The following is an 18359-nucleotide window of genomic DNA, read 5'->3' on the forward strand; positions in this document are numbered from 1 at the left end:
AGGTGGCAAGAGGCCTATCTAGGCACCAGCGTTGGATGTCGCAAATGAGCCACTGCGCGCCCCGCGTCTGCGGCATGGCACCTTCGAGGAGGTCCGGGCTAAGGCTGGCGCAGCACAGCAAGCTTTGGAGCTTACTCGTTAGGCGGATGCGGAGGGCTCTCCGCCCGCTAATAACCATAGAGCTGCTTAAACACGGTTCCCGGCGGTACCGAGGTTGTTAAACTGCGCAAGAGCAGAATTGGAAAACTAAGACCTTTATACTTAAACCAAAGGCTCTTTTCAGAGCCACCTACGTTTTTTGCAGGGAGCTGTAATATCTAAGTTGTTGAAAGTAATTAGTGCAGTCCTTTAATTACTAGGTGGGTTTCTCAAAATTACTGAGTATTCCTCGGCTCATACGATAAGCAGCAGCATTAGCTTCAAGCCTTTCTTTGGTGGGTTCATGGGTTTTGGCAGGAGAATGGGAGGGCTTTGAAGAAATACCGTCTCTGCAACCCTAAAGCTCCAGCAGTTTGAAGGTAGCTACGCTGGCCCACAGAAGCCTCTTGTACATCTTTGTATTTGCACTAGGTTGCTGAAAACGGAATTTCGTATGGAACCCAACAATCGAGCTAGTCATAATTGACTGCCACCTAAGTGTGGCTTTAGCAGAATCTCCTTTACTTTGTGTGATAGCATTAAAAATGGGGCTTCTGGTCTACATAGTAGGAGACTAAAGTCCTGGGAGGTTGCAATTTGACCATTGGGTACATAGAAAGCAAAGTAGGATGCCAAAATTTGAGGCCGGGGAATTTTGGGTTCAAGATCCACTGTCAGGATCATTTTGACTTTTAGCAGGCAAGTTAAATAATGTAAAAAATGAAAAAATTCTGTAAATAGCTAATCATGTAAACAAGTGGTATATTTAGTTTAAATTGCTTTCAGCTTTTGCTACTTTCCAGGAAAGCATTTCAACTTTATAATTAAAATGATTTACAGTGCACACATTTGCTTTTACATTAAAAAACCAACTTTAGTACCCTTTGATAAAACATCTGAATGTAGAGTAAAAATCCATAAAAAGTGTCCCACATTTCTATGTTCCTTGCATCATCCCCTGCAGAGCCCTGCATACCCTAGCTGGGTGTCCTCAAGTAGCTGATGGGATATCTGCATCCACATTTTATTGGTGGACATCTCTAATCTAGGGTCCCAGCTACCCCGACGAAACCCATGGGGGAACAGCAGATACCTGTATAATTCCCAAGTCCCTGCCAGTTGTGCTACGGCTTTCAAATGGGCCTAATGACCTAAGGACTTATTGAGGATATGGGCTAAAGGTAACTAGAAACGCAGGTAAATTTCTATTCAGACCAAACCTGATGTAGCTTTTACAGCCAATATATTTTGTCTGCAAGTACTAGAAAGTGCCAATTTGAACTGGTTTATGTAAAACTGGATGTCTGAAGGCTGAGAAGCTCCAGGTGGGAATAAGCAACCCTTGCTCCCCTGCCTGTAGCCTCCTCCACTCCCTGGGTCTTATTCTGTCAGTTCCAAATCTTCATATAGACACAAGAGATAGACTGTTCCTCTGTACCTTTGAAAGGAAGGAGAGGCAGACCAGGGGACTTCACACTTTCTAGAACTGACCCTGCTCTCAGGTGCTGAGTCACAGAAGAGGAAACCATGTGATTGGTGTGAACCAGTTTTTTTCTTTAAGCCATCTATCTTTGTGGGGGTGAAGGGGTATTTATTAGTCTAATGGCTAATGATTTTGAGCATTTTTTGAAATGGTAACTTGGATATACCTTCTTTGGAAAAACATCTACTCATGTTCTTTGCCCATTTTAAAAGTTGGGTTCTTTTTTGTAGTTAGGCATGTCCAGTTCATATAGCCTGGATATTAAGCTCTTACATTTAAAAGGTGCAAAATGAAAACAAACTTGGGCATATAAACCAAGAGGTTCCTGTATCTCCTTAAACCCTCAAGGTCATATCCTAAAGCTATCACTGACTCTTGTTAAGGAGATGTACACAACCTGAAAGTCATGAAGAGCCCACAACTCTTTCTTAGAATTTATGGGTGGCTCTGAAAAGAGCCTTTGGGTTGACGCTTGGCTGGTGGCTGATCGTTTTACTTGGAGCTGGTGTACTTGGTGACGGCCTTGGTGCCCTCGGACACGGCGTGCTTGGCCAGCTCCCCGGGCAGCAGCAGGCGCACGGCCGTCTGGATCTCCCGCGACGTGATGGTCGAGCGCTTGTTGTAATGCGCCAGGCGCGACGCCTCGCCGGCGATGCGCTCAAAGATGTCAGTTACGAAGGAATTCATGATACTCATGGCCTTGGACGAGATGCCGGTGTCCGGGTGCACCTGCTTCAGCACTTTATAAATATAGATGGAGTAGCTCTCTTTTCGGCATCTCTTGCGCTTCTTTCCTTCTTTCTTCTGAGTTTTAGTCACAGCTTTCTTAAAGCCTTTCTTGGAAATGGTAGTGCCCTTTGAGGACAGCTCCGGCATGGCTGCTACGCGCTCAGATCTGCCAAAGACTAGGCAGGCTTCGATGCCGCGAAGAGTGGTATTTATAGGCACAGCGCCCAAATGACGTCTTGCACAGCTAGCATCTGATTGGACAATGAGGAGTTGCGTTATGTAAATGAAGTGATTTCAGTAAGGCTCTGTGATTGGATAGATAGCTAACAGCCTATCAGGGAGCGAAGCACAGGCTACCGTTAGCCTATAAATAGGCCCCGCCCCCCAGCTCCTTTTAACGACATTTCTTACCGTTATAACAGATACTCACTGGAGTCATGTCAGGGAGAGGCAAGCAGGGCGGCAAGGCCCGCGCCAAGGCCAAGTCTCGCTCATCGAGGGCCGGCCTGCAGTTCCCCGTGGGCCGGGTGCACCGACTGCTCCGCAAGGGCAACTATGCAGAACGCATTGGGGCCGGCGCCCCGGTCTACCTGGCGGCGGTGCTGGAGTACCTCACGGCCGAGATCCTCGAGCTGGCGGGCAACGCGGCCCGCGACAACAAGAAGACGCGCATCATCCCGCGCCACCTGCAGCTGGCCATCCGCAACGACGAGGAGCTCAACAAGCTGCTGGGTGGCGTGACCATCGCGCAGGGCGGCGTGCTGCCCAACATCCAGGCCGTGCTGCTGCCCAAGAAGACCGAGAGCCACCACCATAAAGTCCAGTGCAAGTAACGCTTCAAGTTACATAGTTCAGGGGATGAGCTGGACGTCCGAAGAAGTAAAATGCAAATTGAAACCAAAGGCTCTTTTCAGAGCCACCCACAATTTCAAAGAAAGAGTTTTGGGGCAGGTTGTGTAATAAGCAAAGAACGTGTAAAAAATACAGCTCTTTTAAAAAAAGTCTTGTTTGGTAAATGAGGTAGTTTAAAATAAGATTTGCAGAACTCTGACTTTGGGGAAAATGCCAATACTTAAGTGTAACTATTTCAGCAGTAGGTAAAGCTATCCTAGCCGACTCTTAAGTAGTAGAAATCTCTTCCTAAGGCAGTCTTGGAGTCATCCTGGGGAGAAGGAACTCACTTGGATAATGGTAATTGTGATAACCTACACAATATTTTATGGCTATGTTTTAATGAGTAGAGTTTACCCAAAATAATTGGATTAGAAGCTAGGATTTATAAACCTGCAGCTTTCAGCCCAACTTTGTTTTGAAAGCACACCTATAGGACATCAGTTAAGCAGCAAGGAAATCACAACATACTTCTTTTTTTTTTTTTAATTATTTATTTATTTTTAAAATTACATTATGAAAAATATGAGGTCCCATTCAACCCCACCGCCCCCGCCCCCCACTCCCCCCACAGCAACACTCTCTCCCATCATCATGACACATCCATTGCACCTGGTAAGTTCATCTCTGAGCATCACTGCACCCCATAGTCAATGGTCCACATCATAGCCCAGACTCACGTTCCATCCAGTGGGCCCTGAGGGGATCTATAATGTCCCGTAATTGTCCGCAACATACTTCTAGGTTGCATGAGTTCTAGGCTATATGAGTTCTCTAGTACCTTCTTACGAGGGATTTCATTCCAAGAGTTCTGGGTTCAATATCCTGAAATCTGTCAGTTTGGTATATTAGATAAAAGGCATACAAATAGTGGTACCTATTAGAGAAAAAACAGTAGATATAAATAATACATGTAGGATATATTTCAAACAAAAACTTAAAACCATTCCGTTGAAATATTAGTGTTAATATTAGAGTTGGTAATTGACAAAATAGCTTTATATCAAATTATTCTGCATATTGTGCAAATAATTCTTCATGAAATTTAATACCACTGTACATGAGGCAAAATATCTTGATTCTTCCACGCTGCATTCGAGTAAGCACCCATAGAAACAATGGAAAAATGGTAAAGCAGCCACATATCCATGAAATTTTACCAAACCTATAGCATTGAATAAATATAAGAGCTATTGTTGAAAGCAATTATGAAATCAAATCTCTTGGGAACCTTTCTTAGCAAGAAAAGGAAAAACAAACCCAGGGGCTTTTTGAAAATTATAATGATAAAGTTTATGAAAATCTATTAACCTATTTGGAAATACTGATAAAATATGAGTTTTGGAAAACTATAAATTGCTTAAATTGACCCTAGAAAGTGGGGAGGACTGCAGGAAATGGGAAAAACTGCACAAAACCCAGAGGTCACCAATAAGCTCTTCTGTTCTCAAAGACCAGGTTTCCAAGGGTGTTTTCTGTCTTACCTTTAAGGAAAAGATAAATGTACAGCTCATGAAATGGCTCCAGATTATGAAAAAAGACCATTCTTGAAGAAAATACAATATGATAAAACTTAATGAAGAAAGCACGCGAGTAAGTGTAGCACAGTCCCTTATTTATAATATAAGAATCCACAAATCTTCCACTGAGCAATCAACTCTGTAGTCCATTAAAAAAGTAACAGTGACAAAGTGGGATCCATCTAAGAATGTAAGATGGTTTGAATGATGAGCAAAAGGCAAACAACTCACTTTACAAAGTTAAAGGAAAAAGAAAAGGCATTTGCTAATATGTTCAATTGAATAAATTTCTTTCTTAGTGGATTAATAGTATTTTTATCATTAGAGGACTTTTCTGGTCATTATTTAATATTACTTTGGAATATCTGAAATCTTTTTAAAGGATATGAAAATGATTCTGCTGCATCAGAAAAAGAATAACAAAATCCGGTGCAAGTGCCACTTGCAGGGTGATGCCCCACAGTTAATTTACACACCGGGAAATAATTATATTGGAAACCAAAGGTTCTTTTCAAAACCATCCACACTTTCAGAGGAAAAGCTGTCAGGGTCAACTTACCAAAAAAACAGCATTTCAGTAGGTCACTAATATTTTGTATAATACTAACTGTAGCTACTTCAAATTTCTAGTGTTAATCTATCATCCTTGGTTCCTGCAAATTGTAGTATCTGATAAGGCATTTTAATAAAACTTTTTGGCAGGTCTTTGCCAGAAAGCTGCACAGCAATGATTTAGTAACAGAATTTCAATATTCTACTGTAATTGGTCTGTGGAAAGGAGAGTCTGGGTGGAATAAAGACAAACGACATTGGGAAGGAGCAAGGACAAATAAGGCTTGATGCTGAAGCCCAGAAGGAAAAATGAGTACATCTGATTATTATCCAAGAGGCTGAATAAGGAGAGAGTGGCTAACCATGCTCAATTGCAGAGTTCTGCAAAGGACCAAAGGGTCTTTCTGCTGTAACAGATAAACACTCTGGGAAAAACAGCATTAAAATACACAAACTATGTGCAGCAAAGTGGATTTTCTTTTCTTTTCTTCTTACTACACAGTTTACTTCACATTAAGAAACAGTTTACCATACAATTCAGTTAACACTTAAATATGCATGCACACACCAACAGCTAAAATGAACATTTTCAAAAACAATAACATACTATTGTTGAGGGATTTTGAAATTACCATTCGAAATGATTCCATTTCATGCTATTCTTTTCTTTCCTATTCTATTTTACAAATGGTTCACGACTCGTTGTATGGAAAAGCATTGGATGATGGGAATGGCCAATCAGAGCAGCCCATGCAGCACACATTTTGGCCAACGAAAGAAACTGTACCTTCTGGGCTACAGTGATTGGCCCAAAGAGTGAGAATGCGAAAGAGCTTCACCAATAAGAATCCTTCCCGGGATTTTCAGTCTCGGAGGTTGAAGGGAAAACATTTAGAGGGTGCAGGGTAATCTAGAGATTTTAAAAAGTGACTCCAGAGCTGCCAGTCTTCATTTGCTCCCTGCGCTTGAAGCAAATTAAGAAAATCAAGTGTGACTTCGTAAGTATCAAATTTTACCGCTGTTAAAAGGACGGGGGAAGGGAGACTGAGTACCTCCGATTCTAGTCGCTAAAGACTCAGTCCCAGCACCTCTTTTTAGAGTATCTTTAACAGCACTGCCCCCTCCCTTTCTCCTTATTCTATTTCGTTGATTATTTCCCTTCATGTGCAAGCAAATTTGTCTGACAAATTCAAGCTACACCTTTCAGTTTGTCACAATGAACACCCCTTCACCACACAATTGTCAACGAACTGTTTGGTGTTTAACCCTGGCGCCTCATCACACTGCTCTTTTTTGATCAAATTAAATAGTCTTGTTCTTAATCAAGGCTGGGAAATATGCATACCCACACTGAAAATATGATAAAAGTTTAGTCTCAAAATTTCCTGGTGATTGAATGGGAGTATCTAATATTCAGTGCTCAGAACTACTAATGAAAAATGAGGGAGAAAACGTTTTTCCTTCTTTTTCTTATTCTTTATTTAAACTCACAAAGTAGTTGCAAAAATGATTAAAGAGTTCCCCTTTCTCTCTCACCTAACTTCCCCCAGAGAGATCTACTTAAATATAGTATAAATATCAAAACCAGGAGACTGACATTGCTACAATATTATTAAGTACTTTACACATCTAATTCAGATTTCACCAGTTCTTGCATGACTTGATGTGTGTGTAGTTTTATGAAATTGCATGTATAGATTCATGTCACATAGTCATAACCCCAACCACTATCAGGATACAGCACTGTCCCATAGCCCAAGGAAACTTGGCTAATCACCCCATTATAGTCCCACTTTCTCCAAACCCTAACCCCTGGGAACTGCTGATCAATCCTTCATCTGTAGTATCACTTAATAATAAGTTTTTCCTTTTTATTGTATTGTGTGAATGAGCCAAAGTTATTCATACAGCTATTGAAGGAAAAATGAGTTGTTTCCAATTTGGGCAAACATGAATAAAGCTGTTATAAACTTTTGTGTGCAGTTTTTTATGCATGTGACTGGAAGTTTTCATTTCTCTAGGGTAATTAACCAGGAGAGGGGTTGCTTGGTCATATGGTAAGTCTATTTTGCCTATAAGAAATCTAAGAAAGTTGTAAGAAACTAACCCTGTTTTCCAGAGTGGATGCACCATTTTGCATACCCATCAGCAACGTATGAGAGTTCCCGTGATTCAGCATCCTTGAAAGCTTTGGGTACTGTCTGGGGTGCTTTGGTTTTAGTTTATTCATTCTAATAAGCACATGGTGGCACCTGGCCATGGCTTTACTGCATTCCCTGAACATCTAAAGGCTTTGAGAATCTTCTCAGAGGCTTCTATGCCAACCGTGCCTTCACTGGTAAATAATCTGTTAAAGTCTTTGGTCTACTTTTTACCTAGGTTGTTTATTATCTTCCAATTGATTTGTGAGGGTTTTAAAAATATATATATATACTGGATATAGGTCTTATTTAGGATATGTTATTTGTGAATCTTTTTCTTCCAGTCTTTTCATTCCCTTAACAGTGTGTTTTGCAGAGCAAAAGTTTTTTATTTTACCGTGGCTAGATGTATCAAGTTTTTCTTTTCTGCCTTGTATTTTGGTGTCTTGTCTAAGAACCCTGCCTAACTCCAGTCACAAACATATTCTCCTTTGTTTTCTTCTAAAATTTTTATAAGTTTACATTTTACACCTACATGTATGACCCATGTAGTCTCAAAGTTTTATACAGTCTTTTTACATTTAAATCTGTGATCCAAAGAGTGAGATTTAGGTCAGGGTTTTTTGTTTTGTTTTGTTTTCTGACTATGGATGTCAAATTGTTCCTAACACTATTTACTAAAAAGACTATCCTTTCTTCATTAAAATTTGTTTTGTATCTGTGTAAAAAATCAAATGGCTACATTTTTGCCAATCTATTTCTGGTCTCTTCTGTTCTATTGATTTATGAACAATAAATGCTTTCTATTTCTTTACCTTAGTTAAAGAAGCTTTAGAATAAGCCTTAAAAAAGAAGTAATTCCTCCACCTTCCTTCTTTTTTTATAATTATTTTGGATATTTTTGTTCCTTTGCCATTCCATACAAATTTTAGAATCAGCAAGTCTATAGCTACAAAATAAGCCTTCAGAGTTTTTGACTGGAATTGCATTAAATCTGTAGATAAATTTGGAAAAATGCAATCTTCCCTGTGTTAAATTTTCAAATCCATGTCTACACTTTAGGTCTTCTTTTTTTTTTTCATTAGCATTTGTAATTTTCAGCATATAGATCCTGTACGTGTTGTAAGGTTTACACCTAAATATTTCATTTTTAGGAGCTATTATAAATGGTATATTTGTTTATTTAAATTTTGATTTCTAACTCCCCATTGTTAGCATATCAAATGATTAATTTTGCACATTAACTTTGAATGCTGTTTTTGATATTTTACTAGAGTTATTTAAGATAAAACAATTGGGGGAAACTTGGTGAAGGATACAGAGCACATCTTGCTGTGGACCTGTAATTTATTTTGGAGTAAAAGGCTAAAAATACATATCCATTAATTTCTGAAAAAAATAAAGCCAGATCTAGAGAGATTTGAGGTTAAATTAGATCATAAAAAGTATATAGAAACTATGAAGAAAAATGTAAACTCACCCTGGAGCAGGAACTATGGGACTGACATGAAGGGAGAGAATAACCCTAAACCTCAGTAAATTGGAAAACCAAGGCAGCGTAGGAGCCCCATTCTCCAAAGAAACAAACAAAACCTTGGGTATTTATAGCAAGGTACAACCTTAAATATATGCCAAGTTAAAATTTTTCTTAGAATTTGAGTTCATCAAATATCAGAAACTATTAATATAAGAGCTATTTGTTGGGGGAAAAATCATTAGACTAAAACTAAATTATTAGAAAAAGGATGGGTAAATAAACACAGAATGCTTTTAAATTACAAGGGAAAGTACTTAAGGACTATTTTTAATGGAAGATGATATCCAGGATGGGATTCCTTCCCAGAGAAAACAAACAAACAAAAAACAGGCTTTCAAGTGGATTTATTTTCAGACTGTTAGAGAGAGATAATGCTACAGCAAACTGTATGGTTCCAAAAATAAATCTCAATTCTAGCACTTAAAAAAAATGCAGACTCACTGAAGTTCTAGCCATAAAATGCAGGAAACTATGTAGCTCAGATAAAGAAACGTTTACCTGCACAGATTTTTGCATTAAGAAATCACTAAGCCAAATGATCACGGCTCTTCTTTGGGGAAAGAAGGTGAAAACAACCTTTGGGTCCAGGTTCACAGCTCACTCACCTCTGTCCTACGCGGTCAATACACAGGAAACATCCCTCTGTAAAGAGCTGCTCACTTCCAGGGAAACATCCCGATGGCCTCGCAATTCCCTGGGAAACTGCAAAGGTGCTGCATTCCAGAACTTCCGGGGTTCAGCAAAAGGCAGTTCCCACTGTGGTGGCTGAACTTTGGAACAAACATTCCTCGGGATCTCCCCAAACAAACAAGCCTCCTGTTGCAGTGCCAACGTTGGGTGGCCCTTGTCCTTCTCACCGCCCGTCCTAGAACTCACCTTTAAGGGATCCTCTGGTAGAACACAGTTTCCCATCAAGAAAAAGACGATGTGTATTCAAATAAGATTTTGGAATAACCTTGTCTGATTGGGCAAGTGATACCGGTAGACTGTACGTAAACGAGCAACTCTGGTTGGCTAGCTGCCTGCCAGACATCAGCCAATCAGAGCGCTAGCCACACCTCCCCTAGGCTAAAGGGCGCCGCCGGCTGCGGGCGCTGGGCGTCGCCGTCCCAGCATTATTTTTTCTCTTTCCTCTTTTCTCGGCCTTGGAAGGTGGGGAGGAGGCAGCCCAGGCTCACACAAAGGTCTGCCCGAGCGCGTGGGCCCCTGAGCCGGCCGTCCCAGGCAGGGGATTCTGGGCTGGTCACAAAGTGGCAAGACACCGTGTAGTTCCCCACGTCGCCGCAGGGGCGCGCGGCACCGCGTCCTGCCCAAGCGCCAGGATCCCCGAGAGCCGCCGCCCCGGCGCTGGGTGCAGGGAGAGGGCTCGGGCAGAAGCCTGCGAGAAGCAGGCCCTTCCGGGCGAGCGGAGCAAACGCGCAGGTCCTTTTCAGAGGCGTGCGCGATTTAGGAGAGAGAGCCGTGGACAGGGTCCAGAGAACAATAGACAGTCTTTCAAGAAATCGGTCATTTCAAAATGTTATCTTGGCATCCATTTAAGTTCAGTTTTACAATTCCGCTGTGAAAAACGAGGCTACCTTGACTTTTAAGGTCATTGGATTTTAATGCCATTTTATTTTAGCCTTTTTCACTTCTTAAAAACCATGTTCTTGGCTCCCCATTAAGGCGACTTCGCTGCCGGGTGGAAAGTGAAGTGGGAAACTGCAGGGATAATTTGCACCCGAGCAGAACTGCCCAACTTCCCAGCCCACCGCACCCCACGGCCCGGCGCTGAGTTTTAAAGCCGCAGAACTGCGCCCCAGTGGGCGCAGAGGTAGGAAAGCGCCTGAGCTGAGCCAAAAAGGGCCCCTTCTGAAATTTTCCTTTCTTCAACCTAAACACACTTTTTCTTTCATTTGTAAGGATGTAGTAAGAAACGGTCTCGAGCGAATCAGAAATGCTGCCTTCCTACCTCTAGGAGGTGAAGAGAAAAAAGGTGAAATGAAAGGGAGCAACAAAAGTGAAAGTTTGGAGGCTTGGGGGCGGGGAAGATGGAGATGGGCATTTGCGTGTGCTGCCCATTCCACCTAACGCGAAATCCCCCGCTCCATTTTTGTCTCTATTTTGTTGTTATTGTTACTGTTGTTATGCTATTTGAGTTTGACTTCTGTTACTTGCAAGAGAATGTCTGATAAATGTAGGCGAAAACAAACTTGGCACCTGAAAACGTCATCTACGCCCCCCCGCCCCCAAGCACAGTGAACAGATAAATGTATTACGACTTTAATTCTGACCTTCCTATTTGTATCAGCAATACTGATGTCTTTGCTATTAAACCTCATCTTTCACTGAGGGAGAAATGAACATCAGAGCGGGGGAGGGAAGAATTTGAAGAGACCGAACGGATTCAAGAGCTTTCATGTAAGTGGTGGAAGCTGAAAGAAGTTGAGCAGAATCTGAAGCTACACCTCAAGTTCCTCAAGGCAGCAGAGGGCATTAAAAAAAAGAACATATTTATACACCTTATATAGATGCCCTGGAGAACTCCCTCCCAACTATGTGTCCCCATCAATGACTCCCCACACCGGTGCTCCTACCCTGCCATAGTTGAGCCCCTCTGTGATTCAAAGCTTCTTAAAAATGAAGCCTAATACATTGCCAAATTCAATTAGTAGGAAAATGAAACAGTAAGGATAGGTTTAAAGATTAGAAATAGAAACATAATAATCTAGGAAAACTAAAAGTAAAAAATAAATTGGGATATTGAAAAATGAAAAACATCATAAAACTTTGTTTTTGTTTTGCCTTTCATCACTGTAATAGGTGTTGCCCTGTAGGTACAGTGGCAAGGCAATCTCTTTCATTCCTTCCTCAGCGTCTACATCCTTTTTTTTTTTAATTTTTAATTTTGTCTTCAAAAAAGTTTTAGATCACAGTAAAGTCACATATACAATATCAGGGACTCCCATATACCCAACATCAAACCATTTTCCCCCTTCCCCAGCAATGATCTTTTCACATGTGGATGTTATATTTGTTACAGCTGATGTACAGATATTGAAACATAGCTATTAATCATGGCTCCATTATGGTTTACATTATGTTTTACATTTTAGACTGTGCAGTGGACATCACCATCCCAGGGTCCACAAGATGAAGGAATAAAATATGGATTAGAGTGGATTTATTGGTATTCTAGTATAGAACTATTGTGACTCTATCAATGGAAGAAATCGTATCATTGTTGTGGTGACAGTGACCACAGGAGTTGCTGAGGCAGGGAGATGGAAGAAGAGGTGTGATATAGGGGCATATTCGGGACTTGGAGTTGTCCTCAATGATATTGCAGGGACAGACGCAGGACATTATATGTCCTGCCATAACCCACTGAATGGACTGGGGAAGAGTGTAAACTACAACATAAACTATAATCCACGTGGTATAGCAGCTGCTTCAAAATGTATTCACCAAATGCAATGAGCATGCCACACTGATGAAAGATGTTGTGGGAGGAGTGTGTGTGGGGGGTGGGGTATATGGGAACCTCATATATTTTTTACTATAACATTTTGTGTGATCTATGTATCTTTTTTAAAAAAGACAATAAAAGTTTTTGCTAATAAAAAAAGAAAAGTAAAAGCGAAAACAAAGAAACTCCTTCTTGCTTTTGTCTCCAAGCTAAGATTAGAATTCAAAAGTGGTTGTAGGAAGGAGGAAAATAGAGAAACTCTAAAGGAGACTGTTTTATTTTCTTATAGGTTGAGGGTAAATGGACAGAACCAATGGCCAGGCTCGTGGGCTGGCATACTGACTCCACCCCTAGCAAGTTAGTTAACCTCTCTGGGAAACAAGGACAGTGGGGGAGTGGTTGTAGCTCAGCGGTCGAACACCTGCTTCACATGTACAAGGTCCCGGGTTCAACTCCCCATCTCCTAAAAAAAAAAAGGATAATGGAGATTTGTTGTGAGAAAAGAAGTAAAAATGCTTCAAGCATTGACTGACACATAGAAAATATCCTATAAATGCTCTCAAAAGGAGCCCCAGAAAAGGAGAAAATAGAAGCCCACGATTCAGAAAGGGTAAGGTCACACTATGTCTATAAGCCAAAAACATTAGACATTTCTTTGGGAAAACCAAAAAGAATCAGTGAAAAAACAAGATAAGTGATAAAAATAATGAAAATTTGCAGGAAAAATGGTAATGGTCCTTAAACACGTGAGGAGATGTTCATTTCTAAAATGAAGGGCAGATGAAAACTACAGTGATAAAAAATCCCACAACCCAAAACAAAAGGAAAATTAATTAAGTTAAAAAAAAAAAGTCTCACAACCCACCCTGCTGCCTGCCGAGGAGAAAGAGGAATACTTAGACATTGCTGGTGAGACATGAAATGGTACAGCATGTACGCTGGAGAATTTGGTAAAGCCTAACAAAACAACACATACCTGAACCTTGAGCCCAGGTTCACCAGAGCTACTGGGCTAAGGATCTGGTTTGGAATAGAAGGAGGGGGAGAGGAAAAGTTTTCCAAGGAGAGGGATGTATGAACCCGGCCTGAAGAAAGGAGGCAGCATCTGCAATGAAAAGAGAAAGCAAACGCCTTCCAGGGAGAGTAAGCAGCAGCATCAAAGGTGCAGAGGCCTGGCTTCTTTGAGGAATAAAGAGTAACCCAATATAGCTAGAGGGCAGGGGAAGGTGGCGGGGGGGGGGGGGATTCCACGGGATGGCAGCTTGGGGAAAGATGAAGCAAACTTTTGCAAATCAGCAAGCAAATAACAGCATACTGCCAAGGCTGCATAAATTCTCAAATGTCTTTTAGACAGAATACCTTTCCAAGAACCCTAGGATATATGAACTCTGGGAAATCTATAAAATGGGACTTATAATATCAAGCCGAAAGATTAAAATAACACGTAAATTAAAAATTTCCTAAAAAGACATATGTTTGTATTTGTTGCTTGTTTTACATGAAAATAATGCTTAATAAAACAAGAAAAATAGGATTCTTAACATATGGGCCTGATAGATCTCAACTGAAAGCCCAATCATGTTTGATAGTGAAATATCAGTATTATTCCCATGAGATTCAGGAATGTGACAAGAAATCTTTATACCATCACTATTATTTGATGACATTTTGAGATATATTCATGAGTATTAGTCAATTTTTCAAGCAATGATCTACTCTGCTGTATATAGAGAAATATCTAAAGAAAAAATTGAAAACAGAAATGACCATTTAGCAAAGCAGCCAAACACAACATTATTGTTAAAAAAAAATAAGAGCTCGTTTTAACTATGGGGTTAAATGATGTAATTCATATACCCACTTATTTGGGACAAACATAGTTAAAAACATGTCTAGTAATGTTGTGAGGAAAAGTATAAAGCTAAGAGGACTAACAAGTTTATAAAAAGTAACAATTTGATTAGCTAAGAATAATCAAGTTTTTAAAAATATCAAATGTTCCTTGAATTAAGCATATAAATATAAAGCAGCAGCAGTTTTCATTTTGTTTTGTTTTTACAAAAAGAGACAAAACTATTCTAAAAACTATGGAAAGAAAATTGAACCACAGATACTGTAAATAAATACACATTTCTTTCTATTTATGTAGAATATATACTTGTATTATGAAATCTAATGACATTATACTCAAAGCATTTGCTAATTCTTGCTTTTCTGGATAATTTTTATTTCATGATGAAACACTAATATTCTGGTCATTAGAATTAGAGTTCAGATCCCTTCCCTCAAAAAGAATGCTTATTACTACTATTAGTAATATTTTGGAACAAACAGTCAAATCTGCTTGATAGAATTGAAAAGATCCTTTGCCCAAATGACCTTGATCATCTACCCAGAAATCAGGTGCAAGAAAAGCCACAGGGTAACATTCCACGATTGACTTATGTGGCCAGAAAAATATTTGTTAGAAACCAAAAGCTCTGACCATCCATACTTTCAGAAAAAGAATTTGGACAGCTTCCAAAAAACAATTTATTATGTCACTTAATTACCAGCAAACTAATTTCTGCCGCTTCAAAATGCTCTGCTTTTTAATTTGCCATTGAAGCATTTTATCAAAGCAAATCTATCGTCACAATTTCATACAAGCTGTTATGCAAGGCATTTTAGTGTATTAAATACATCAAGATATTTTTACTGAGTTCGGGTTGCTGTAATTTATAAATCTGAAAAGCAAATGGAAAGAACTAGTACAAGAAATTTAACATTCTGTGTTAATTGAGTTGTCAAACAGACCAAGAGCAGAGATATATAAAAAAATTAAGCTGGAAGGAAGTGGAAATGAGCAGGTCCGATTGTTAACTCCATGGTTTAATGAGGAGCAGGAGTCAAGTGAGCTCTAATGAAGTTTGTAATGAAAAAAACCCAACAAGGAAACATTACTTTACAGTTGTGAATTACAAAGAATAAGCATCATATCTGGTAAAACGAAACTAATACAGAATTAAAATACCCGGACTGTGGGCAACAGATGAAACCTCTCGCATACATAGCTAAAGAAAATAATCAATAGCATTATCATTATCATCAGTAATGGACTGAGATTACTATTCTAATTCATTCAGGGTTTTCTCTTCTTTCTTTTTCTAACATAGACTGTTACTTTAAAAATCTTTCGGAAAAACACGCTGTTTGGGACCCACCTGTGGGTGGCTACTTGGGGAAGAATGCTAGGATGATAAAAGCAGCCAATCAGAGCTCCTCTCATCCCCTTCAGCCAATAAAGGTGCTGCACCCTGCCCGGGCCACAGTGATTGGTCCAAAGAGAGGAACAGCGAGCCAATAAGAACACTTACAGGGTATTTTAGCCCTGGACCGTGTGTTTCTGCTTATTACAGGTCTAAGAATAGGAATAGAGGACTGCAGTGAGCGATCCTGTCTTCCGCTTTTTTTTTTCCTTCAAAGCAACTTAAAAGAATAGCGGTGAGTGCAGAAGACAAAGTTTGTGGAGGGAAGGAGAAGGGACAGAGACAGAGGGAAAATGGCCACTGTGACCTTGGGTTCCATGCCCGAGGACTGTCCTGGTGCCCGCAGCCCTTCTCCCAGTTTTAAGTATTAATACTACCTCAGTGCAGTGCCCTTAGGTCCACCAACCCCGTCTTTTTCCGTCACCTGCATCCACGTTTGTGTCTTTTACTCATAAGTCCTGTTCCTGGCAAACACAACACACAACCATTATTTAATGGCCAGTAAAATAGTTACTAAAATGTGTTCCATCACACTTTCGCTTTTTGGGATGTAACAAAATGGTCATGCTCTTAATTCTAGCCTGCCGTTGAGGGGCGAGTAGAGAATAAGACGGCGACGGAGAGGAATCTTGAAATTCCACGACAGGATTTGTGCTGTTTGTTGTGTTTCTGAAGGCATGAAGAAAATGAAAAGACAGGCCTATGGCTGCATCAGTCAATCAACAGAGGAACAACCTAGTACTTTGAGCAGGGTAAGTTCAGTATAAAGATTTACTAACTCTTTAACAGAGGTTAAGAGGTTAAGAGTTAAGAGTAGAGATTGGTAACATCTTCGTTTCCTGTGCTGCCTTAACAATGTATCCATAAATTGTGGTTTACAACAACAGACATTTATTCGCTCTCGTTCTGGAGGCTAGAAGCCCAAACTCAGGGTGTCAGCAGGGTCGTGCTTCCTCCGACGTGCGCAGGGAACGTTGCGTTCCAGCCCTTTCCCCTGGTTTCTGGTGGCAGTTGCCCCCCAGTCCACCGTGTCCTCTGCCTCAGCTCTCACATGGCGTTCTCCCTTCTGTCTGCCTCCAGATCCAAATTTCCTCCTCTTCCAAGGACACCGTGGGTCGTACTGGATTAAGGGCCCACCCTGCTCCAGTACGACCTGATTTTAATGGAACCAATTCTATTTGCAGTGACCCTACTTCCCATCCTAAGGCCCTGGGGTTGGGACCACAACACGTGAATTTTGCAGGGACACAATCCACCCTCTATTCGGTAGCTAGAAGTAAAAAGAATTCCAGAGAGTGCAGAACTAACAGGGACGAGGAGCCTCTCTCGGCTGACAACGAACACCGAGGACGTTGGTCCGGGCTGGTGGGAGGGGACGCTGCAGCGGCCCAGGCGGGCACGGATGGAAGGCGCTGGAAACCCGCGCTCTCGGGAGTGAGGGCGAGCTGTCCACAGCGAGGCTCCTTGCTGAAAGCGCTCAAAAACACCACTGCCTGAGGGGAGGTGGAGCTGTGGGAAGCCGCTGGCCACTAGGTGCTGCTGGCTACCAAGCAAGCGGGCCAACTGCTGCCCCGGGGCGGACGCTGTGGACGCTGCGCAGCCAGCACTGCCCAGTGCAGCGAAACCCTTCCCCCCCCCTCAGTGGGGCTCCAACGTCCTCTACTGCCTGGGCTGCTTCGGACCCAGCTGGTGGAAGGCAAGCCTGAAAGCCCGCAAACGTTTTCACAGAGCAGGCCGCAAGGCTAAGGGTGCGTTTGGAGCTGATCAGCAGTACTATCAGTAACTGACACGGTGGGCAGACTAAGAGCTGGCCCCTCTAAGGACAGATGTAGAGAAGCATCGCTCTCATTGCCGACTGCATGGGCTCACCTCTGCAGGGCTTGCTCTGTGGCCAAGAGTCTGAGAATGAGATGGGCAGTTCTGCCTGGCACGGATTCCTTACTACTGTCCTGTCATTTTTCTAAAGTTGGTCAGGACTAAACTTTAATTCCACCAAGTTCACTTCCAAGGCCATTCTACAAAGCAGAAATAGAAGCAATGGCCTAACATATACCCACAGGAAACTACACTCACACTGCCAAGCCAAAATCACCAGAATTCTATCCAAGAGTCACACAATTGAAAATAGATGATGCCAACAATAAGAGGCTACAGAGGTCTTTTTTTGTGTTTACCAGTCCAACTGAGAGAGTCTGTAACTCTCAATTATTTTTTACTGACATAAAAGGTAAGGTTCCTACAATGGAATGTTTGCTCCTTATTGAAAAAAGCCACAGATGCAGTAACAGGTAAGCAAAAACAATTTTTCTACCAGCTCAGGAAGAAAACAAGACAGCTTTTCTCTCTTGGCCCATATTCTAGGTGGTAACAAACAAACAACAATAACAAAAACACCTCCCAGGAAAAAAAAAAAATTATTTATTTATTTCTCTTCCCTTACCCTCCCCCCCCCCCATTTGTCTGCTCTCTGTGTCCATTCGCTGTGTGTTCTTCTGTGACCGCTTCTATGGGGAATCTGTTTCTTTTTGTTATGTCATCTTGTTGTGTCAGCTCTCCATGTGTGTGGCGCTATTCTTTGGCAGGCTGCACTTTCTTTCGTACTGGGCGGCTCTATATGGGGTGCACTTTTGGCACATGGGGCTCTCCTACGCGGGGGACACCCCTGAGTGGCA

General features: G+C 41.3%; 2 protein-coding genes across 2 annotated transcripts; one reads left to right on the forward strand and one right to left on the reverse strand.

Moving 5' to 3' along the window:
- Positions 1 to 2085: 2085 nt before the first annotated feature.
- Positions 2086 to 2536, reverse strand: H2BC1 (H2B clustered histone 1). The gene has a single exon (XM_004475790.3). The coding sequence runs from the start codon at positions 2495 to 2497 to the stop codon at positions 2114 to 2116; it is 384 nt and encodes a 127-aa protein (XP_004475847.1). The 5' UTR covers positions 2498 to 2536; the 3' UTR covers positions 2086 to 2113.
- A 238-nt stretch (positions 2537 to 2774) lies between these two features.
- H2AC1 (H2A clustered histone 1) lies at positions 2775 to 3345 on the forward strand. Its single transcript, XM_023583879.3, has one exon. It carries the CDS (start codon positions 2788 to 2790, stop codon positions 3181 to 3183), a length of 396 nt encoding a protein of 131 aa, XP_023439647.1. The 5' UTR covers positions 2775 to 2787; the 3' UTR covers positions 3184 to 3345.
- The last annotated feature ends 15014 nt before the right edge of the window (positions 3346 to 18359 follow it).

Source organism: Dasypus novemcinctus, chromosome 22 (assembly GCF_030445035.2).
Source record: "Dasypus novemcinctus isolate mDasNov1 chromosome 22, mDasNov1.1.hap2, whole genome shotgun sequence".
In the NCBI taxonomy this organism is placed as follows: Eukaryota; Metazoa; Chordata; class Mammalia; order Cingulata; family Dasypodidae; genus Dasypus; species Dasypus novemcinctus.